General features: G+C 42.1%; 1 protein-coding gene across 1 annotated transcript in view; it reads left to right on the forward strand.

Annotated features, from left to right (window-relative positions):
- The window catches only part of ARNT2 (aryl hydrocarbon receptor nuclear translocator 2), a 106,847-nt gene that overhangs the window by 564 nt on the left and 81,198 nt on the right, over positions 1 to 25,085 (forward strand). The window contains exons 2-3 of the mRNA XM_026709640.2: positions 18,012 to 18,123; positions 20,689 to 20,736. Coding sequence (XP_026565425.2) covers positions 18,012 to 18,123; positions 20,689 to 20,736 — 160 coding nt within the window. The remainder of the gene's footprint in view (positions 1 to 18,011; positions 18,124 to 20,688; positions 20,737 to 25,085) is intronic.

The raw sequence follows: 25,085 nt of genomic DNA on the forward strand, positions 1-25,085 counted from the left end.
CGCACTCCCCCCCTTCTCCACTCCCGCCCCATGCAGGCAAAGCTGTCTTTGGGGGTGGGTGGGTCGGTGGAAAATCTCTCTGGACCCGTCAGCAACCGCTCATCCTTCTGATTTGATTTGCAAGGTTTCCAATCTTTTCATCGGAAATAAGCAGGTCTCTCGGTAGATTCAGTGAATCTTATCGCACTACGCGCGGGTCCCCGTGGTTCAATGGATGCTCAGTAGAACCCAGCGTCTCGAGTCCGCACGTCACCATAAACTCACCCCACGGGTCGGCCCGGATAAAATAGGACGCTGGTGGGTCGGTGCGTCGTAGGAGCGTAGTCAGAGGGAGCTTTCCGGACTCCTATATTCACCCCTAAAAGAAGCATCTCTGTGCCCGGCCACAAGTATTATCGATTGTGCCCAGAGATGAAGACCTAGCAAGCCAACTGTTTCCCAAAAAGAATGGCTTGGGCTCTCTTCCATTCTCTTTGTGCAATTGATTTCACTGTGCATGGAGTTGACAGCTGTTCTGGAGATGGCTAGCATTTCTGACACTGTGTCAGAGGCCACCTTGGAAGGATTTCCACTTAGGATTTAAAAAAAAAAAGCAATTCTGGTTTTTCATCCAAACAGACCAGCCAAGACAGGATGTCGGCTTTTAAAATCTGGGCATAGTGGCAAAAGATGGAAGCATTAGGGATACCCCAAATGTTATAGGTAAAGGTAAAGGTCCCCTTCGCACAGACGTGCTAGTCGTGCTAGTCGTTTCTGGCTCTAAGGAGCAGTGCTCATCTCCATTACAAAGCAAAAGAGCCAGCACTGTCCGAAGATGTCTCCGTGGTCATGTGGCTGGCATGACTAAGCGCCGAAGATGCACGGAACACTGTGACCTTCCCACCAAAGTGGTCCCTATTTTTTTACTTGCATTTTTTACATGCTTTCGAACTGCTAGGTTGGGAGAAACTGGGACAGGTAATGGGAGCTCACTCCATTATGTGGCGCTAAAATTTGAACCGTCAACCTGCCGATCTTTCTGATCAACAAGCTCAGCGTCTTAGCCACTGAGCCACGGCATCCCTGACTTATCACACCCAAATGTTATAGGAAGCACCAAATTCATCAGCAAGGTTGGCATTATGTATGAAACATTTGTGACTGGCTGGCAGTGGTCCTTCTGCAGCTTTAGGGATATTTGTAAATATTCAGACATGGCATTTCAACACTGGTAAGCCTTGGGGAAAAAACTGGGCTTTTAGTGTTGCATTTTGGAGTGTTCCCCAAAACTTGGCACTGTCTTTGAATGGGGAAAAAAGTTACAGCTTTCTCTTCTCTCTTAGGGAACCAAAGTTAATTCTGCTAGGCCTTAACTTTAAATTGATAAAATATTTGGAGTGGTGCCCTATCAGCTCTATGTAGCTTCATCAAATGACAAGGAATCTGAGAATTTGCAATTTAACAACTCAAAAATGCCAGATTGCCAAGTGCAGCTTTAAACTGTTGGTTCTTGTTTGTGGTTCTTAATTTGGGATTTCAGATTTGGGTGATCCAAAGATGTTAGATGAGAAAAAAAATGCAAGTTTATTTTCACTGTTTTATTTTATTTAAATATGTTTGTCTGAGATTTCACTCAGAGGCACAAAACATTAAGATCCTCTGCACTGTGTTCTCACTGTAAGGAAAATTTCTTTTTAATTGTACATTGGTTTGTGTTTCACAAGTTGGGTTTAAAGAAATTTGGCTAGTTTGTAATTTAGAAACTAAATTTTTGCTCATTATATTGTGTAAAACCAACCCATGTGGCTGTTTCATTGTTTGTTCTGTTGCATAGATGTAGAAGGTTGGATTAATTCAGCTAATCCCAGGTAAAGGTTAATCCTGGTTAATTATATTTTTGTCACAATCTACTTTATAAAGAGGCTTGAAAAGCTCTCTTTTTGAAATCCTTGTATGATAAGGATTGTGTTTTAAGTGAAGTTGAGAGTAGTGCGATTCTGTATATCACAAAATACCATTGTGCATTAAATCACAGCATCTACAGTTTAGCTGCATACTGTGTAAACAACCTATTTGCAGTTTTATTAAACAAACCATAGTTTAGAACAATGTAAAGGGCTCAATCTCTGTACATAGAGCCAAGAACAGTAGAATTGAAAGAGACAACTTAGAAGTCTTCTACCCTGCTTGAGTAGGAGGTCCTACACCATTTCTGACAGATGGCAGTCCAATCTCTTTTTGAAAACCTCCAGTGATGGAGCAGCCACAACTTCAGGAGGCAAGCTATTTCACTGGTTGATTGTTCTCACTGTCAGGAAATTCCTGCTTAGTTCCAGGTTGCTTCTCTCCTTGATTAGTTTCCATTTATTGCTTATCTTGCCTTCTGGTGCTTTTGAAAATAGTTTGACTCTTCTTTGTGGCAGCCCATCAAGTATTGGAACACTGCTATCTATCTCCCTTAGTCCTTCTTTTCTCTAGATAAGGTAAAGGTAAAGGTTCCCCTCGCTCATACGTGCTAGTCATTTCTGGCTCTAGGGTGAAGTGCTCATCTCTGTTACAAAGCCAAAGCCGCTGTCCAAAGATGTCTCCATGGTCATGTGGCTGGCATGACTAAGCGGCAAAGGTGCACGAAACGCTGTGACCTTCCCACCAAAGTGGTCCCTATTTTTTTACTTGCATTTTTTACATGCTTTCGAACTGCTAGGTTGGCAGAAGCTGGGACAAGTAATGGGAGCTCACTCCATTACACGGTGCTAGGGATTCGGATCACCGACCTTTCTGATCGACAAGCTCAGCATCTTAGCCACTGAGCCACTGCATCCCTTATTTTCTCTAGACTAGACATACACAAACCGTACGCAACCTGCCCATTGCTTATCCCAAAGCTCCAGAGTCATGGTGAGGGAATGTGCAGCTGGAGAAGGAGTGGGAACAAGAGGAAGGTCAGCAATGGCACTTTGGCTTCTTTTGGGGGTGGGGAAGGCAGCAGATTGCAGAGAGGGGGTCCAAAACAAAGAGACTGCACCAAAGATAGTATTCAGCAGGTTCCAACCAGTTCTGGAGAACAGGTAGCGGACATTTTGAGTAGTTCGGAGAACTGGCAAATTTCACTTCTGACTGGCTCCGCCCCCATCTCTTCTCTTCTTCCTGAGTCCCAGCTGATCGGCTGGGTCTTCTTTGGTTGCCCTGCACAGGAGAACGGAGCTGGAAATCAGGTCAGTGGGGTGGGGAGGGAATGAGATTTTGCAATATCCTTCCCCCAGGAGTGGGGAGGGAATGGAAATTTTATAGTATCCTTCCTCTGCCATGCCCACGAAGCCACGCCACACCCACCAAGCCACGCCCACAGAACCAGTAGGAAAAATTTTTGAATCCCACCACTGGACTGCACATTCCTGAACTGGATGGTGGGGAGAGGAAAAGGTTCGGGATGGCACCCCCTAGAATCCCCCAGGATGTATCTGTGAGGTTCGAAGATTATAAGCTTTAGCTGGTGAGATTTTGTCCGTTTGTTGCAAGCAAATAAAGCATTGGACTCAACTGGATTTCACCCTGTCTTAGGCTTGACAGCCATAGAATGCTGATTGTTTATGTATCGGTTGCCTATAAATCTTTGCATTTCAACATGTGCAGCACGATGAGCAAACCTGAACTGGGCTTTTGCTGAACAGGGACATATTCAATTGTGGCTATAGATTTTCATCCTGGTTTTATCTTTCTTCAGAGTAGCTACCTCTTCGTTATAGGTTACAGGCATTCAAAAGCAGCACCTTGCTGATCCAAGTCTATTCACTAGGGCCTCCAGTGTTAGACGTGATTGCCTGGGAATTGCCAGTGAAGTTAACAAGGTCTTTATGTTGCAGTGGCTCAAGGTGGAAAGCAGGCTGAGCTTTTAACTGGAGATACTCGGCCAATGACAAGGCTTGGCTTTTAAGGAGAAATAGAGCAGTCCTGCATAGAAAACTCTTGGAAAGGGAGAGCAGAAAACAGGATCTCTGTCAAAGGAAAGAAATACTGAGATTCTGTTTGTGATGTTTGCTAGCAGGAAGCACACTTTGATCCGAGGATGGATCTTTCTTTTTCTTTGGCTAGAGTCCCAGCAGAGGCATTGTCTAGCTTTTGGAGAAGGTCTAGGAGTGGTTTTGAAGCAGGTCCTCCCCAAGAGTTGATTCTGCTCTCCCTTCACCTATTTCCGGTCAGGATTTGAGACTTTTCCCATCCATTCCTGGATACCAGCTCTCAAGTGAGATGAAATCAGGGAACAAGAATAGTAGCAAGGCATCTTTCAGAATAATAGAGTTAGTAGGGATCGTAGAAGTCTTCTAGACTAATCTCTTGCTTGAGTAGGAGACCTTATGCTATTCCAGACAAATGGTGGTCTAGTCACTTCTTAAAAATCTCTAGTGATGGAGCACCCACAACTTCTGAAGGCAACCCTTCAGAACACTGGTTAATTGTTCTCGAGTGGCGGGTTGGATTAGAGGACCTACAAGATTTTCATCCTGGTTTTATCTTTCTTCAGAGTAGCTACCTCTTCCAACTGTTAATCTAATCTGAACCCATGTTCTCACTATAAGTGAGAAATTTCTGTTTAATTCTAGGTTGGAGCTTTCTTTGATAAGCTTCCATTCATTCCTTCTTGTCCTGCTTTCAGGTACTTTGAAGACTAGGCCATTCCTCCCTCTTCTCTGTGAAAGTCCTCAGATATTGGAAGACTGTTATCATGTCACCCCTTTCTCATCATTAGACTAGACATACCCACTTCCCACAACCGTTGATGGTATTATAGTATCAATTAGAATGCTAGTATTAGGGTAGAGCCAAAATCTTGGAAACTTGAGGAATTTCCAACCTTCATTTATTAATGAATTCATGTTTCTCAGTCTATTTCAAATAGTGTCTTGCCAATTGCTGATCCCTTCTGCAAAATTGCCATTGGGGAAACAAGCTACTATTGGACTCAATTTCTGTGTTTTAGTTTCTTTATGTCAAATGTCCCTTCCATTCCCCATTTCTCATCATCTCTCCAATCAGATTCGTTCATTGTTAGTGTTTGTTTGTTTTTTCCTTTGGGGAATTGTGAAAGCATCAGTGCAAAGTGTTGTGAAATGGTGGTTTGCTATTTAATGGACCTTCATGGAATATCTGGAAAAAGAACACACCTGAAGTCCCCTGAGTGAATGAATGGATAAAGTCTGGTGGACCACAGTGAAAAGTTTCCTTTCCTTGCTGTGTGGTGATTAGTCAATAGGGGCAGTAAAGCTCAAAAGTACAGATTGAAGAGAATATTTGAAGCTCAGGGTTGAACTGTGATATCCTTGGTGCCCTCTGAGCTTGGTGGTTTTCTTGCAGATGTTTCATTCATCATCATTGCTGATGATGTTGCCTAGTTTGATAATGAAACATCTGCAAGAAAGGTGCCAAGCTCAGAGGGTGCCATAAACTCAAGTTTGTTATCTTTTAAGGAGATCTGTTTAATAATCTTACAGTTCTGGCTGAGGATAGCATTGCTGTGTTCGGGAAAAAAATAAGAAGAAATGGACCTCTGCTACTTTCCTTCTCCCCTTTCACAGATTAACTATAGAAATCTGTACAGCATCCTTGATGCTCAAAGCAGATGCTCCCATGGGCAATACCATTACACCAGAATGTTTTTGTCAAGCATTTCCTCAGCATAAGCCAGAAAAGAGGAGATCTTGATTAAGACATTTTCTTCCTGGAAGCTTTATCCATTGTATCTATAAACCTTCAATCGAGTTCTGGCTCTAGAGAGTTTGTGCCTAAGTTGCTTCCAAGTCAAGCAGTGATATAGCTTTTAATTTTAAATCTGTCACCCAAACCATAACTTGTGATGAAGGGCCACTGTTTCTCTTGACAGTTTTGATTTACAGAGGAAGACGCAAGAGAGGGTGCTGGGAGTGATTTTTTTTTTAATTATTGCAAAGAAGTATACATTCAAAGGACTCTCTCAGTTCCAAAGCTGTGGGCATGTTGCTTTTAAAACTGAAGAGGCACTGTGGAACAATGGAATGGGGAGAGGGGAGGAAAGGAGGGGAGGTAGGTGGGGAGGGGGAAGGAGAGGGGAAGCAAAGAGATGGGATAGGGGAGGGAAAGGAGAGGAGGTGGGGTGAAGTTGGGAGCAGAGGGGAAAGGAGAGGAGAGGGGAGAAGAGTGGAGAGGGCATGAGAGGGGAGGGGAAAGGACAGGAGAGTTTATTTGGCCAAATGTGATTAGACACCCAAGGAATATGTCTCGGGTACAGAAGCTCTCAGTGTACATGCAAAGCAACAGAGCAAAAGTAATCACCATCATATCAATAAGAGGGTCCAGTAAAGAAGAAGAAGAAGAAGAATGCTACAACATGGGCAAATGTTTTGGTTTGGATCAATTAACATGATTTAGGCTGAGGTTAGGAGTACAATTTAGAGCAGGAGTGGGCAATACATCCCTCTGTTGATCTTCACCATGGTTTCACAGTATTGACCGCTGAAAGTTGACAGGGCTAACCAAGGGTTAATAAAGTAGAAATAATCATTGGGGGGCCATTTTAAAGTCACTCCCAAAACTGGAGAGTTGACTGGTGTGTCATTCGGAGGCTCCTGGTTTGTGCATCTTGAGCCAAAATAGTTGCAGACACCAGATTCAGTTGGGCTAGTCCTGAAGGACCTTCTTAAGAGCCGTAGTGGCGCAGTGGTTAGAATGCAGTACTGCAGGCTATTTCTGCTGACTGCCAGCTGCCTGCAATTTGGCAGTTCGAATTTCAAGGTAGACTCAGGCAGACTTCCATCCTTCCCGGGTGGGTAAAATGAGGACCAAGATTATTGGGGGCAAGAGGCTGACTCTGTAAACCACTTAGAGAGGGCTGGAAAGTACTGTGAAGCGGTATATAAATCTAAGTGCCATTGCTATTGCTATGCTAATTTAAATTGTTTTGCCACTAATAAGACTTTCCCAGACTAAGTAGTGACTAGTGCTGGTTTTCCATTCTTCCATTTTTGGAATCCTATTTTGTTTGTTCCCTTTCTTCGTCTTTTATTTAGTTTTATTTTGCTAAACTCTTTATTTCTATTTGTCCTTTGCTTTATCTTTCCTTCTCTTTGATCTTTTATTTTCTCCAATCTCCTGGGTCTAACCAGCCATTATTGCTCATCTATTACAGTCAGGGGAGCCCCTTGTGAGATATTTTTAAAGCCGCTGCAGAGTTACATTAAGCTCTCATCAGATTTCTCTGTGACCATTGTTTAAACAGCATGAATGCCGGGACTGCGCAATGCATTTCAAGTGATCCCAGCTCAGTGGATAGCATGATTCAGGGCCTTTTTCTCACTGAGAAGAGAAGTGAATTCCTGAATGCTAACTGCACTTACCAACTTGGTTTTTAATGATGCTGAATCAGTGCACCATTTTATTTAGCCATTAGCAAAAGAACTGGGCTGTAATGCACCTTCTCTAGAAGCCCAAACAAGGTTGGCTACAGTTGTTTTGATGTCCTTTCTTGTTGCCTTGTTTCTCTCTTCTTGCTTGGGCCCTCAGCTCGAGTATGGCAGCACTGAAGCTCCAAGATGGCTTCTGGCAGGCGAGCTTCAGGGTTGACAGCTAACCCTTTTTCCTTCTCCCCAAATGGGGCCTCTTGCAATGTAGAATGAATATATAGCACATATGGTTGCAAGATGCAAATGTAGCTACTTATTTTAATATATTTGTTGAATTTCCAGGTTTGGAGGCACTTTATTTCAGAATATTGGCTACTGGGGGGAAAACACGACAGGGGAGAGAGCTTGTCATTGACATCATTGGGTGCACCTTAATTTCCCCAAAGTGTCCATTTGCTGATAGCAGACTGTTCAACCAGATGGAGATTGGATGGTCCAACAGAGCATCTCTTACATATGCTGATAGTATTATAAATAATGAAAGCAATGTGGCTCATGGGAAAATTTGCAAGGCTTTGCAAAATATTAAACCTGACAATATTGGCATGCAAAATTCACAGGAACCTAGCACATTCCATAAAACCTGTAGATAAGGGGAAAAAGTTGAGGTTTAAGCTTTGCTAGCAGGTACTTTGAAAGGTTTACTATTGGGAATCATGGTTTTTCCTTAAGGCCTGAATTGGTAAACTACTTAACCTGTCTGCTTTCCTTAAATGCTTTTAATTAAATCTTCTAAGCTGTTTTTTGTTTAAATTTGCTGTTTGCATTTGACCATTCATTCAGTGCTTGGCAGTTCTTCCATCCCAGTTATGAGTTTATCGATTCCAGAAATATCAATAAGTCAGCAGAACTAACTTCATTTAAAGTTATACTTGTGAAGTGACAGACATGGAGATAGATGGAACTAGGAAAGGAACTTCAAGACTTTCTAGCCAGGTTAGCCAAATATATTTTGCAGAGTCATTTGGAGGTGCTTGTCAAAACTACATTTTATGGGCTTCAGCATTATAGGATGAGTTTAGCTCTACCTGGTTGAACTTTTTGGGTTTGATACACAATGGGATAAATCCTGTTTCCTAAAAAAGGGCTGGTTGACCCTTAAAATGTTTTGAACTAAAGTCAGCATAGAACTTCCATTTTCCAAAGCAGTTGCCTTGGTTTCAGTGCACAAAAATGTAGTATAAACTTAACCCTCCATCAACAAAGTCTGAAGGAATCCAGATCGTGGGTATAATGTATATAATTTGCATCATTGCCAGTCATTATTATAATGATATAATCAAGGTTCTCAGGGCTTTTGCATCCAATTATGACACAGAATGGCTCTTGTGTAATATGATTAACATCAATTATGTCAACTGCATAATTACCCAAATGATAGAAAATGACCCAGGTGATGAAATCGGAGATAACAGATAACCTGCCTCCCAATAGCTTCGCTTGAGATATTTGCCATGTTCCTGATGCAGAATTTATGTTTTCCACCCTGAGAGTTGTAAGAAACATTTGGTGCATTGTCTTTTCAAGAAGAGCCAACAATTCTTTATATGTCAATCAGAACCTTGGGGCCTCTTGTCTGTTGTTTTTATAATGGTTTTATTATCTTAGTCTCCTTGTGGTAACTTGTGTGGTTGATGTGTGTAGAACGGGATGTTACAGTGAGAAAGATAACAAAATGTGTGGTATGTACCACAATCAAACCATTGATCAATCTGTATCTGTGCTCCTAAATTAAATAAGAATAAGACAGAAATTTAGATGATGCCCTACATCTTATGCAGTGGTGGGATTCAAAATTTTTTACTACTGGTTCTGTGGGCATGGTTTGATGGGCATGGTAGGGGAAGGATACTGCAAAATCCCATTCCCTCCCCACCCCACTAACCTGCTTTCCAGCTCTGTTCTCCTGCGCAGGGCAACCAAAGAAGACCCAGCCAGACTCAGGAGGCAAAGAATAGATGGGGTTGGCAGGGCCAGTCAGAGGTGGGATTTGCCAGTTCTCTGAACTACTCAAAATTTCTGCTACCAGTTCTCCAAAACCGGTCAGAACCTGCTGAATATACCACCTCTGAACTTGTTAGAGTTGGGCAGACACAGAATAGAGTTTTACTGGGAGATTCAGGAAAAACAATCAACCGTGAGACCGTGTTCTGTACATGTTTTGAGACCTTTCTGCATCCTCCTCTTTCTAGACACGAGATAGAGGGCATTTATACACAACTCTCCTGTGAAATTGCTCATTTGAGTTCTTTGGTATGCCATTATCCTGGGTTGGTTAGCTTGAGTAGGAGTCAGAAGAATGCAGCTGCCAGAACTGTCAGTCACCCTGAAGTTTACGCTTTGCTCTTGTTTTACATGTGAAAAGGCTGGTTGGCTACAGCCTTTTGTCTCAGTATGAGAAAGGAAGTGAAGTTGGGGAGGAATGGAGAGGTCTCTCTTGTAGGTTCAGCTTGGATTTTTTTTTTAACATGCAGATGTTCCCTTTAGAATGAAAAGAATCTCTAGTGAGCAAAGACCAGAATATTTTCCAGGAAATCAGAAGATAGGACAGTGTAACTCTAAGTGAATGGCATGGAAAACTTTGCCTATGGGGATATTCAAGTCCCGGTGGTATTTTCAGTAAAAACAATCAGATAATTAGAGTTGGAAGGGTCTTTGCAGGTCATCTAGTCCAACCCTCCACCCAAGCGGGAGACCCTACACCATTTCTGACAAGTAGCAGTCCAATCTCTTCTTGAAAGTCTCAAGAGGGCAAGCTGTTCCATTGGTTCTCACTGTCAGAAAATTTCTCCTTTCCTGGTTAAATCTCTCCTTGTTCAGTTTCCATTCATTGTTCGTTGTCTGGCCTTTGGGTGCTTTGGAAAATAGCTTGACCCCTTCCGCTCTGTGGCAGCCTCTCAAATTTTGGAAGACTGCTTTCATGTCTGCCCTGATCCTTCTCTTCACAGTGTTGGTGGGCAAGATCAAGGGGTGCTAATTGGTATCATTTTGTGTCCCCCAAAAGCAAGCAGCTTCATACATTATAAATGTTCAGATATGTTGCATTTTGGATCACAAAGAAAACATTGTCTTTTTACTTTTTGTTCGTGCACCATGCTGTACAGATTTAATTGGCCAATTTAATGCTCCTGTTACTGATCTGACAAGCTGCCATTAATATGAACTTTTATGACAATTTCTGCCTGGAGTAATAAAGAACAAAGACAGCTCTCTGGAAGCAACCTGAACAATTTTTTTCCTACTCACTGGCTGTGCTATGTTCTGTCCCTTAATTACTAGCTGAATATAAGGCAGACAAATAACTCTACAAAGCATCCATACAAAGTTTCTTTATTGGTTCATCAGGTATCCTCATATATAACTCACGGTTATGTCGAGATTCATCTCAATGTCCAAATCTTTGCATAGCTGAATTCATAGTGTAAAAAGATAGTGGTCTTTTCATTCCCATAATGATGGAGCAAAGGAGGTGAGGCACCAGCATGCTGATGGGGTTCAGGCAAGAGTGAAGGAACCTCCCCCATCCCACCAAGGGTCAATTCAGTGACCAATTAGGATTACAGATATGACCACATGATATGGACTACATTTCCCAAGATGCCTTAACTACATTTACCATGATGCATTCCCTTAAGGGGACAGCTCTCAATTCCTAACTAACTATCCCAATACCCAATTAACTATAAACTGTCTGGACAGCACATGTTATGTTTTTTCCAGACTCCTACAAAGCATAGAATCATGCTCCAAAGACAGCAAAGCTGGGAATGGACAGCTTTTGTGACTGAAGGACACATTTGGGATTTGGAGAGGTTGTCTTCAGTACCATGACTGTCATCATTATCTAGCCTATCAAAAAGAAGTATTAGGGGGGAATCGAGTAAATAGATTCCAATATTTGAGGGGCTGTCACAGAGATGAGACGATTGACTTATTCTCCAAAACACCTGAGAGCAGAACAAGAAATAATGGGTGGAAGATCATTAAAGAGAGAAGCAACCTGGAACTAAAGAGAAATTTCCTGATGGTGAGAAAAAATTATCAGTGGAATAGCTTGTTCCCTGGAGTCCTGGGCGCTCCATCACTGGAGGTATTCAAACATAGACTGGAGAACCATTTGACCAGGATGGTATAAGTCTCCTGCCCTCAGCAGGAAGATGGACTAGAAGACCTCCAAGAGCCCTTTAACCCTTTCTGTAAGACATCTTGCTACACTGCTTGCTTATTTGATTTCTATTTCATTGTATGAGGTGCAATGACAATAAAGTAAACTTATATTTATATTGATTTATTTAGACTTATATACAGTTTCATAGTGCTTTACAGCCCTCCCTAATCAGTTTAGAGAGTTAGCATATTGCCCCCAACAATCTGGCTCCTCATTTTACCAACCCCAGAAGAATGGAAGACTGAGTTAACCTTGAGCCAGTGAGAATCAAACTGCTGGCAGTCAGCAGAACTAGCCTGCAATACTGCAATTCTAACCACTGTACCACCACGGCTAATGGTACATAGGAAGCACTCTCATATCCCTTCTAAATCCCTTCTAGCCCCATGATTCCATATTCTATGTTTTACTTTAGTCGTACTTGCAAGGACAAGCATGTGTCTGCTTCCCAAATAATGACCCTGTTGGGGATATCTGGGTTTGTAGTCAACGAGAGAAGTGATGAGGTTCTTTCCTGTTATCTTCAAATGCTTCCTATCTCTCCATTTTTAAGAACACCAAAGTCAGGCAGGCAAAGGACTTGAAAGACATTGAGCGGCATTGGTGGGTTTAATGTTAACTTGCCAACTTTTTGAAGAAAGAGTAATGAGGGAGCTTAGTGTTATCTTCTAGAAGGCATTATGGTTTCTCTATCTTCAGCTGAAGGGTGTAAAATAGCAACTTGAATGAACAAAGATGACAAAGAAATCTTTCCTAGAATGCTGATGAGCTGCTAAGTTGCTACATTAAAGTTGGCCCAAATATGTATTTGACACAAAATCAACACTTCTAGATTAAAATGTTGTGATAGAAGAAGGAGTAACATAAAGGAAAACAACTTTGCAACTAACATAAGTTCCAAAACATCACCAGAAGGAATTGTAAAGTACCGCGGGAAGAAGGCAGCAAAAATAGAGTATTTTTTAGAGAGTAAGGACACCTGGGAAAAGGGATCCCAGCTTTTTAATTTAATTAATTCATCATAATTTAAAGGAAAATGGCTTTTGTTTTGGAGAGTTTATCAAAAAGAAAATCTTTAGTTAAGCATCTCAGGATATTCTCCTACAAATAGGATAGATGTATGTTTTGTAGATTGTGCCAAATGTCTTCCAAATGGCTTTCATTTGCTTGCTGTATGCATACCGAAAACATCTACTGGTAGTTTCCATTTCAGGAAGGAGATGAAATCTGTATGTCTTAATCCAGGAGTCCCCAAACTTGGCAACTTTAAGACTTATGGACTTCAACTCCCAGATATGCTGGCTGGAGAATTCTGGGAGTTGAAGTCCACAAGTCTTAAAGTTGCCAAGTTTAGAAATCTCTGTCTAAATCCAAAATCAGCCTTCTTTTCTGAGGATCAGCTAAAATCAGGAAGCTGTGTATATTCTTCTCAACTCGGCAGAATCTCAGGACTGGTTGCAAAAAAGTAAAATCGATAGATACATTAATTGGTAGGAAAAGATGCCGTTAGGTCGTCAGCATGTGCAAAACATTTAAAACCTTTTCAAGCACAATGTTTTGGGCAGCGTCCCATTTTGCACGTGAAACTACTCAGAATAGTTCCGTAAAATTTCATGTTCAAAATGGCTTTTTATTGTTTGGTCTGCCCCTTTTATGGCTCAGTTGCCCTTAGAAATGCATTTAACGCTGGCTTTTTAATGCTTGTGCTGAGCAGGAGACATCTGCCTTGCTGATCTAGCAGTGAGCGAAATCACGACAGCTGTATTTAAAATAGTGTAACAAATTGCGCTTTCACCCAACACTCTTGAACATTGTGTCCCGAATGGCTACTTAATCATGGTTAAAATTAACTCATTCTCAAAGGGCGAGAAAGAGACGAATGCTGTGAAAATGCTCAGTGAAGAATAGCGAGGAGAGTAACGCCACCGAAACTGTATTTTGGGTAGTCCTCGACTTACAAACACAATTTGTACCAGAATTTCAGTCGCTAAGCCATCGTTGTTTAAGTCAGTCATCACATGTGTGGACCCAATTTTATGACCATTTTTACCATGGTTAAATACCATACCATAGAATAGGTGGTACCTGGCTGAATAGTAGTAACTGCCAGAAGGATCTTGGAGTCCCTAGTGGACATTAACTTAAATATGATCCAGCTGTGTGCAAGAGCAGCCAAACAAACCAACGCAGTTCTAGGCCGCATAAACAGAGGGATAGAATCAAGATCACGTGAAGTGTTGATACCACTTTATAATGCCTTGGTAAGGCCACACTTGGAATACTGCAAAATGTAAAAAAGATGTGGAGACTCTAGAAAGAGTGCCAAGAAGAGGAGCAAAAACAATTAGGGGTCTGGAGGCTAAAACATACCAAGAACGGTTGCAGGAACTGGGTATGTCTAGTTTAATGAAAAGAAGGACTAGGGGAGGCATGATAGCAGTGTTCTAGTATCTCACAGGTTGCCACAAAGAAGAGGGAGTCAACCTATTCTTCAAAGCACCTGAAGCAGTGGTGGGATTCAAATTTTTTTAGTTCTGGTTCTGTGGGCGTGGCTTGGTGGCCTTGGCATGGCTTGGTGGGCATGGCAGGGGAAGGATACTGCAAAATCCCCATTCCCTCTCCACCCCACTAACCTGCTTTCCAGCTCCATTCTCCTATGCAGGGCAACAAAAGGAGACCCAGCCAATCAGCTGGGACTTGGGAGGCAGAGAATAGATGGGGGTGGGGACAGTCAGAGGTGATATTTCCCGGTTCTCTGAACTACTCAAAATTTCCACTACGGTTCTCCAGAACTAGTCAGAGTCTGCTGAGTACCACATCTGACCTGAAGGCAGGACAAGAAGCCTTCAGATGGATGGATGAAAACTAATCAAGGAGACAAGCAACCTAGAAGTAAAGAGAAATTTCCTGATATTTAGAACAATTAATTGAGGAAGGACATGCCTCCAGAAATGGTGGGTGCTCAGATACTAGAAGTTTTTAGAGCTTGGACAACCATTTGTCTGAAATGATGCAGGGTTTCCTGCCAGAGCAAGGGGTTGGACTAGAACAAGGGTGTCAAACTGGCAGCCCACAGGCCGGATGCGTCACATATGCAGGCCATGCCCATGCCCATTTAGCAAAGGGGAGAAAAGTTGTGATACGTCACGTAATGCTGCTGTGACGACGCAAGTTTGATACCCCTGGACTAGAAGATCTCCACGGTCCCTTCCAACTCTGTTATTCTGGTTGTAAAGTGAATCACCTGGTCATTGACTGAACTGTGCAGTTTTACTTTCCTGGTGTCCTTCAGTTGTGTTGGACTCCAGCTGTTCAGTTGCATGCCATCAAGGTAGCAGGGTCAGCACTGAAATCTCACTGAATGAGAGGCATCAGACTGAAGAAAGTCTGAGATGGTCATCAAAGGCTTTTATCTCAAGTTATTTCCCTTAAAATGGTGATGGGATCCATGGTTGGCTGTCCACTCACCCAAGTCATAGACCCCTTGCCCCCTGGGCAATGAGTTGGTGAACTTGTAGGTGTCGGCAGGGGTGGGCTTCAAAATTTTTTAGCAATGGGTTCTCTGCCTAGTTGCTGGGTGGGCATGGCCTAGTTGGGCACCACAGTGGGAAGAGTGTTTTTGCCCTCCCTGGGCTCCGGAGGGTCTCTGGACGCCAGAAACGGGCCCATTTCCGGCCTTCCTGAACTTCCTTCCAGGAGGCCCATTTTTCACCCTCCCTGAGTCTCCATGCATGCCCTGCACTTACCTGCATCCAAAACGGGCCATGTGGGGACTCCTGGGAGGGGTGAGGTGGGCGGGGCCAGCCAGGAGTGGGATTTGGGGGTTCTTCAAACTGCACAGAATCTTAGCTAGCGGCTCTCCCGAACCCATGCCAACCCCCAGCAGTATCCCACCCCGGATGTCGGCCTGTATTGTCCATCAAAAACTCTCTTCCATTCCAGTTCCTGCCTTTCCTGCAGAACTCAAATATTTAATATCAATGTATCCCCCCCCCTCCCCGCAAATAAACCGATCAGTATGCAAGATGTTTGTTCCTTGCTGAATCATAGGCTGCTGTTAAGATAAACGGATCTGCGATGAGAGTTCTAAGTGGAATACCAATCTAGCCCTGCTTCTTCCCGGAGGTTTTTGGCATTTCTTATGAATTCCTTTTGAAAGAAGGTGCCGTCCAAAGGAGAGCGAGAGGGGGGGGAAAGACGTATTTGTTGGACCGTTTCTGCACAGGTGGGAGAGAATTGATCTAGTTGAGAGCAGGGCGCATTGAAAAGCGTTGAGCATTGATGTGAATGGGGTTGAGCTGAGCCTTTGCAATAATTTACTAATCCAATTCTTTTAAATCATAGCTGGACAAATCTGTCTTTAAGAATCTCGGACTTTTTTGGGGGTTCATATCAGTATTATCATGTGAATGGAGATAATTAATGTTATTTTGTACAGCATATGTTTTTATCAAAGATTTGATTTAGCTTTTATTTTCAAATGCCAAGCTGGCATTATGGTTCTCTCTTTTTCTCTCTGTCTTTCTCTTTCTTCCTTTTTCTTTTTTTGCATTTGATGATAAAACGCTCCCTCTAAGTGCACGATAGAGGTTAAGGAACAGACACCTATATCTGGCATTCCTTAAAATTGTATTTTTAAAATCTCTTTTACAAATGTTGAGTATCTGGGTTTCTTTTTTGACATTCATGTAGAGTGGAGAGATGTTGGCTTGGAATTGCTAATTCATGGAATGCTGATAATGTAATTAACAATGTAGTTTTTTTTTTAAACGGAGTTGTAATGTTCTTGTATGCTTCAAAGAGTCATTCGTAAGAACAACTACATTGGGCCAGACAAATTGTACAGATAGCCTAGCATTCTGATACTTGGAATTTTCTTTAATTATTTATTTCTTAGGTGTTTGAGGTTACTTGGCTCCAAAAAGGTGCTGCGTGCTGCACAGCTAACACATTTTTAACAACTCGTAATCTAAAAAAGGAAAACATTAAGAAACACCATTCACCTATTAATTTTCCAATATTATTCTCCAGCAAATAGTATTCAATTCTTTGCTTCCAGGCTTGAAGGATTGCAGTTGGAATAAAATGTAAATGTTGCATTCAAACCTATTTGATGGTTTAATTTGGATCTTTTATGACGTATTATTTTCATTGGAATGCTTGTAAATATCATTGCGACCTAAAACTTGGATTTGGAGAGGGAAATCCAATATCATGGATTTGGAGAGGGAAAAATGGAAGCATAAAATGATGCTAATATAGGGTATCTTGATTTAACGGACTGTTAGAGAAAAGAGTTGCCCATAAGATCCAAATCATGTCCATTAAAAAGCCCATGAAAGTTGGCATATTAGTAAAATGATCTTTTTTCCATTTGTATCAGATGTCTGCTGAATAGAAAGCAGGTAAATCTCATATTTACTACATGCTAATCCTTCTTTGCATCAGTGTTGACTCCTAAAGAACGACCTGTGGTTTTCTTGGAAAGATTTTGGAAGTGGTTTGCCACTGTCTCATTCCTAGGGTTGAGAGAGAGGGACTGGCCCAAGATCACCCAGCTGGCTTTGTGCCTAAGGCAGGATTAGAACTCACGGTCTCCTGGTTCCTATCCAAATGTCTTAATGCCTACATTGAACTGACTCTCTATCTAATCTTAGCAGGTTTATAGAATTATAGATTTAGCATTTTTTCCTATGCATTTCTATGCAATCCTATGCAATTCAGATGAATGGTGATGAATATATTGGCTCAAGCAACCACTGAAGTCTAAAAGAATTGCATTTGTAACAGTTCAGATTGCACTGACATTTAGAGCAGAGGTGGTATTCAGCAGGTTCTGACTGGTTCTGGAGAACCAGTAGCGAAAATTTTGAGTAGTTTGGAGAACCGGCAAATCCCACCTCTGACTGGCCCTGCCAACCCCATCTATTCTTTGCCTCCTGAGTCTGGCTGGGTCTTCTTTGGTTGCCCCGCACAGGAGAACGGAGCTGGAAAGCAGGTTAGTGGGGTGGGGAGGGAATGGGATTTTGCAGTGACCTTCCCCTGCCACGCCCACCAAGCCACGCTCACCAAGCCACGCCCACAGAACCATTAGTAAAACAATTGAATCCCACCACTGATTTAGAGGGAAGGACATCTTAAAAATGAACCACTGGGATAACTTCCTGTTTTCCATCTCAATTTTTTTTTTAAAAGGGGTGGGGTCGTTCACCTCTGAACAATTGGATCATTCCGGCCTCCTTTTTTCATGAGTGGACAATTTGTATCCAAGATACTTTCCTTAGCAGCCATTCTGTAAATAAGGGCAGTCTCCCATGGAAACCATTTTGCAAATGAGCTCACCGCAATCTATCAAAAGCTCAGCTGTGCCAGGAGACCGTCACTCCATTTGCCTACCAACTTAAGCTGATGCTTTATGTTCTGTGTTACAGAAATGGCCACGGACATACCAGGGTCAGTGACATTGCCAGTGGCACCCATGGCTGCTGGTCAAGTGAGAATGGCAGGTTCTGTGCCTGCCAGAGGGGGAAAGAGGCGTTCTGGGTAAGTAAGCATCACTTTTCAAAATAAGGTTGAATGGACAATATATTTTCAAGATGGAGTCGTTTCTTCTTCTTCTTCTTCTTCTTCTTCTTCTTCTTCTTCTTCTTCTTCTTCTTCTTCTTCTTCTTCTTCTTCTTCTTCTTCTTCTTCTTCCTCTTCCCCTTCTCCTTCTCCTTCTTCTTCTTTTCCTCCTCCTCCTCCTCCTTCTCCTCCTTCTCCTCCTCCTCCTCTTCCCCTTGTCCTCCTCCTCCTCCTCCTCCTCTTCCCCTTGTCCTCCTCCCCCTCCTTCTCCTTCTCTGCTTCTGCTTCCCCTCCTCCTTCCCCTCCTCCTCCTCCCTTCCCTCCCTCCCTGTCTCATGCAAGCACACACATACCTGATATACCTAAACACAGATACATGCTAAATGGCAGCAAGTTTTGGACAAACAACATTTCATTTAGGATGGAGAATGAATGAAAGGAAAGGGATTTAAGAGGGAGGGATCGTTCGTCTTTTGCATTAGTATACAGGTTTTCACTTTGAAGGTCACTCTCTGATCAATTTTCTAACACTTGGAGGGAAAAGAAGAGATGGTATTGCGAGATGGATAAATCATGCACCAATAAAGGTTGGAAATACCAGGACAATGAGGGAAGGTTTTATCCTAGGTGATGGATACACACACACACACACACAACTGGAAAGAAATAGGCCAACCTATTTCTGAAAATAAGTTATGAAGTAAAACCGCAAATATTATGATTCCAAAGAAGATAGATGAACGGTATCATAATGTATTGAGAGATGCTGACAATGGCCAGAATCAATCTCGTACAAGATTGGAAAAAGAAAAAAATCAGCCGTGAAGCTTTCATCTTCTCTAAAATGATTTTCAGCCACTAAGCGCAAAAAGGTTTTTTACTCTTGAATTAATAGTTTCCACCTTGTGTTTTTGACTGAAAGCTAAAGTTAGATGCAGTCATATTTCTTGATGTATGGATTTTTTTCTTTTTCTCTTGTGTCAAATAAATAACATGCAGTGAAATTTCATGGTGGAAGGAACAGTCTTTTTTGAAGGACTGCAAACCAGCGAAACATCTATCTGAACGAAATGCTGTGAACGGTAAATGATTGGGAATATTTGTAAAAGATGGAAGGCTTAACCTTGGTTTGATTTCAAATTTATATGCTGATCTGCAGAGGAGTTAAATGCAAATGGAAAAAGATGAGCAGCTTGAATGACCTTAGAGGAAAAGAAAAGGAAAATTCAAAATCTATATTTTTGTAAGATCTTGTCTTAAAATGTCATTTAAGTATTTACAAAACAGTTGATAGCTTTGGAACTCCCTAAACCATTTAATCAAGCAAGATGTTTGCAAAATCCAGGAAAAAATGCATCCCCACGTATTTCTACCCTTTGTGGAAGATGCAGATCCATCAGGAAGTGGACAGTAAGTGGACAGTGAATCCTATTTATTTTATTAGCTAGCCAAGTGACCACTAGAGGTCACTGTTTCCCTACCAATCAAGGACCATCAAAACACCAAAAAATTAAGAAGAGCTGAAAGAACAGCTTAATTTCAATGAAAATGAGAGTCATTCTCCCTGCATCTGTTACTCAGAAATATATGATGGTGGAATTAGGTAGGAAAAAGGTGGTCATAATTTAACCAAAATTAAAATTTTAATTGAGAAATAGCACTTCCTGACTTTTCCCTTACTCTCACTTCTTAAAGGTAGATTTGGGATGGTGATTTAGGGATATGTATGTATGTGTATGTGTATATGTATATATAGTGGTCCTTGGTCTAAGCAAAGCACATAGTTTCAAGTAAACCCACAAACAATTTTGTCAGACTTCAGAGCTCAAAGAAAATGACAAAAATAGAGTAATATTAGGAGGGTAGCAATGGTGGTGATGGAGGAGTTTTGTTCGCAGAGAAAATTAAGATGAGAACTGGAAGACATGTTTTTTTTGGCCAGGTGACCAGAAAAGTAACGGGTGAAGAAATTGGGCAGGCTTTTGAAGATCATCTGTCTGTAACACACACAAAGCAAGAACAGCCAAATAACAGGATAACTTCACCAGAACAGAAACATTTGGCTTCTGGTTTGCTTTTAATGATCGGAGGGATGGAAAAGAAACCAGTGAAAGTTCAAAGTGGCCAACAATTCTGCTTTTGAGCAGTGCTAAGGAAAAAAGAGTCCATAGCATGGAGAGGGGAAATTAAGGAGAGATAATGGTTTTATGGATGTCAGGGCCCAGTTTCCCTCATCCCTGCTGTTGACCAGGCAGGCTGAGCCTGATGGGATTTGGAGTCCAGAATATTTGGAGAATTATAGACACCCTAGTTTGGCTGTTTTAGCTTTGCTCCCAGGAGAGAAGGGACAGGACGGTTCATAAACTCTTAACAAAAAGGAAGAACTGAAAGTAAAACAAGCATCACTAATGAGCAGAGGAAAAACCAGAAAGGGAGGCACTGTGAGAAATAATGCATAATTAACCTTTCCTTTCCTTAATCCATGCAGACTCTTCTAGCTATGGAGATAAAATTGTAATCATACTCTTTTTTTTCCTCTCCCAGAATGGACTTTGATGATGAAGATGGTGAAGGACCCAGCAAATTTTCAAGGTGAGTTTTTAAAAACAAGCTCCATCGAGGAATACCTTGCATATTTAATAGTTGTCACAAGGACATTGCTAGTTGTCACAAGGAAAGTCATGTGATCTCAGCAGATATGCATTAATTTGCAAGTGTTTAATATCAAAGAGCATGGAACAAAATGTAAAAATACCCAAGAGTGTCCCTTACAATTCTGACAAGCTAAACATTTTTGGAGTGGTGTCTGTGTGAGCACATTGTGCATGTACGCACACTTATACACACCTATGTATGTGCTGCTTTATTAACCAGAGGCATTTTCTTTAGCTGATCAGCCCATTGCATTGATTAGGATTTGAAGAGGAGACATCAGGGAATTTCAGAAGACACTAATAACAAACTATTTGGGGTATTGGTACAACAATATTTCTGTGAAGTTACTGGTAGTTGTGCTGGGCATGAGGGGTCTTTAGTGCTTTCTGAGCTTGCTTGTTTCTTGCAGAAGTTTCATGAGGTAGGTAATTCATCAGTGCTAGTCTATCTATCTATAGATAAGCACTCATGATATTATCTAGTCTGGGTAATGAAACATTTGCAAGAAAAGCACCAAGCTCAGAGACCACCAAGACAACCTCCTCTTCCCCTCCCTCCCTCCCCCCTCCTCCCAAATCTCACTCCTTACTAGCACTGATGATGTTACCTAGCTGGGTAATGAAACATCTGCAAGAAAACAACCAAGCTCAGAGAGCACCAAGGACCCTTCAATACAATCCTGGGCTACAAATATTCTTCTTTATTGAGCTGAGCTTCAAATTTGTACTCTCACCTGCAAATCGGTAGAACTATCCAAATAGAATGGATTGAATACAAGAATAATTTTTCCTCTGGGTGAGCGGAATCACAATCCTGCAGTGTATTCTTGGAAGTGCACCAGGGCGACTACCATCTTTCTGTCTTACATCGTGACAAACTCCCTAACCATTTATTACTGCTGCTTTATTGTTCTGTCTTTGCACAATCTGGGCCAGGAGCTCTGCTTGAAAAGAACAGCATGACAAAGCAGTATTTATACGCTTGGCGTTCCTCCGAGCTCCTTCCCATCCGTTTGACATATTGTAGGTGCCATGCAAACAACCTCTCTGGGATTTCAAACTCAAGGCTTTGCATTCCTCGTTTCTTGAATCCGAAGGCAGCTTTTAAAATATTTTTTTAAAGGAAGCTTTCACAGATAGTTTGCTCCACTAAATGAGGTCCTAAGGCCCTTTGTCAGGATTGGTTTAGTGAAGTTCAGAGAGACAGGGTTTGGCATAGATTGGAAGTCCCTTCTAACTTGTTCCTTCTGTGATTCTTTATACTAAAGCATAAAGAATCTTGTCCCAAAGGTGCTTTTTTCAGGAGGCAATTGGACTTTCTTGTTTTTTTTTCTCTGAAGACGTTTCGCTTCTCATCCAAGAAGCTTCTTCTGCTCTGACAGGATGGTGGGGAATGGAAAGATTTATATTCCTTGCAGACAGCTGGCCATTTGCATCCTTTTAGAGGGTTGTTGAAGCCACTTGGAGGTTTATCTGTGTCCTCAGGGTCACCTGAGTAGTGCAAACGGTTCCTGTAGTCTGCAATTGTTCCCTCTGGAAATCCATTCCTACTCCCCCACCATTCAAAGGGTGTTCATCCCAAATTGTACAGCTAAAGATCTGTAAAAAAATTTCAGTCATCCAGATCATGGCTGTCTGTGCCAAAGGTGCTTTTTCTGGAGGCAACTGGACTTCCTTGTTTTTCTTTTTTCTTTAAAGATGTTTTGCTTGATGAGAAGTGAAATGTCTTCAAAGAATAAACAAGGAAGTCCAGTTGCCTCCTGAAAAAAACACCTTTGGGTCTACCATGGATAACTGAGAAATCTCTACAGACATAAAGAGGCTTAGCTAAAACAATGCATACAACAAGTTTTTGATTTATGATCCTTAATGACTGTCCAAAGTTTCAATGGCACTGAACAAAGTGAGATATGATCTGTCCTTGCCCTGATGACTATTGTAGCATCCCCAGGATCATATGATCAAAATTTGGGCATTTGGCATCTGGCATGTATTTACGATGTTTGCACTGTCCAGGGGGTCATTGATTATCGTTTACAATCTTCCTAGGCAACCTCCCACAAGTCAAGTCAATGGGGAAGCTGGAATTGGGACTGCAAGATAGAATAGTCCAAAACACAGGATCTGCTCCTGAAATACTTTTTCCTATTGATTGTTGTCCTTTCACATTGGAACCCTAGATTTTGATGTATATTTGGTGCTTAGAGCTGTGGCGGCGCAGTGGTTAGAATGCAGTATTGCAGGCTAACTCTGCCCAGTGCCAGGAGTTCGATTCTGAACAGCTCAAGGTTGACTCAGCCTTCCATCCTTCCGAGATTGGTAAAACGAGGACCCAGATTGTTGGGGGCAACAGACTGGTTCTGTATACCACTTAGAGTGGGTGTCATGCCCCTGTTGGAGACTGAATCCGAGGGAGAGGAGGAACAGCTGACAGGGAGTGGAAGTGTGGCTCTGGAGGTTGTGGAGGAGGCTGGGGAAGGGCACAGGCTGGCTGGGCAGTCAGAGGAGGACCCAGGCCCATCCCCTCTCCATCCTAGGGCACACAGGGAGGAGAGGATAAGGGAGAGACGTGAATGGTGAGGGAGGAAAGGGCCCTGATCCTCTTCATGGGCTGCAGCTGTGAGAACTGGTTAAAAGGATGGACTGCGCATGAGCCAGTGCTGGAAACAAAGTGTGAAAATATTTCAAGTCTGTCTGTTCTTACCTGAGTTTGGGATCCTTCCCAGTGTGTGTTCCAATATCTGTGGATGTCTTCAAGCCCTTATCTTGCCTGGTTCCTTTGCTTGCTTCAGTGTGGTTTGTGTTGTCTTGTTCTAGTTATAATTTATAGGTATTTATAGTTTAAACAGCATTTCCAACTGTTTGTGGGGGAGTTTTTTGTCTCCAGTCAAGGATATTTGGAGCTTTGAAGCCAAGCTGAAGGAATTAAAGGGACTTCACCTGTTTTTGTGCCTGTGTTGATTTTGTATCCCACCCTGGGTCATCACAGTGGGCTGTAAAGCACTATGAAGCAGTATATAAGTCTAAGTACTATTGCTTCTAGTGCTATTCATTTAACTGCAGTGATTTGCCTAACAACCATAGCTAAAAACGTAGAATTGGGTGCAACTCACTTAGCAACGGCCTTGCTTAGCAACAGAAATTCTGGTCCTAACTGGGTCGTAAGTTGAGGACCAGCTGTACTCAGCCTGCCAAGATGTCATGGGTGAACCTTAGTTTGTTGTTGTTATTGTTGAAGCTGGTGTGCCATCTGACTCCCAACTCTTCTGGATGGCTCACAACAAACAAAGAAATTGCAATAAAATCAATAGAAGATTTTTAAAAAGATAGCAATCGCAAGAGGCCTGATGGAATGAAGAGATGTCTCGCCCTCCCTCGCCAAAGGTCTGGGTGAAGAGACAGGTCTTAATGTCTGAGCCAAGACAAACATGATCGTTGTTGTCTTTTTGGATTTTCCTCTCCTTTTCCTGGTGCCGCTGCAAGCTTAAAACGCTACAACTTTTAAACTCACCGCCATTTCCCATGTCCTCCAGAGACAGCAAAACTCCAATTAAAGCAAAGTTCATTCCAGTGAGAGGTTCCCACCCTTCTTTGTAATTTTAACTAGCTCATGACCCATTTCAAGCCAGTGCATAATCTGTGGTCTTAGGTATATAAGTGGCCCTCTAAAATTTTGGCTATTGCCCCAAGAGTCAGTCTCTCTCTCTCTCTCTCTCTCTCTCTCTCTCCCTCTCCCTCTCTCTCTCTCTCTCTCTCCAGTTGCTGCCAAAAGTGAACTTTTGTTCTTTTTAATTTTATTTCACCATTCAACGATCAACAAAACACTGCATAAAGCCAACAACAACAACAAAAAGACAGAGAATTGTAATCCTGAATTCATCACAGGGGGGAAGTGAGGGAACACGTGGGAGGAGAGCGGTATACATTTGTAGTTCATTATTTTTTTTAAAAAAAAAAACTGCAATTTTGTTTTGTTGTCTTTGCCCTACCCAGACTCTGGAATGTAGCCCCTAGAATACTACTCAAAACCAAGCTTGTCTTTTGGCTTGGGGGAAAAGAAAAAGAAAAACTTTACGCATCTCTGGTTTAAATGAGCCGGAGGGCTCCAAGTTAAAATGTAAGAAAGCTGTTCTTAGTTTAAAATAGGAAACAAGATCTTTTGGTGTCCCTGATGCTGTGTTAGAGTAGAGGACTTTTGAGGTCTAGAAGGCCAAAAGCCAGACAGAAAAGCCTGAGACAGACAGGTCCATTATTATAACTATGCAGTGTTCTCAACTGTCATTCTCA

The sequence above is a fragment of the Pseudonaja textilis genome, chromosome 13 (genome assembly GCF_049901715.1).
Source record: "Pseudonaja textilis isolate UNSWEBS1 chromosome 13, rPseTex1.2, whole genome shotgun sequence".
NCBI classification, from domain to species: Eukaryota; Metazoa; Chordata; class Lepidosauria; order Squamata; family Elapidae; genus Pseudonaja; species Pseudonaja textilis.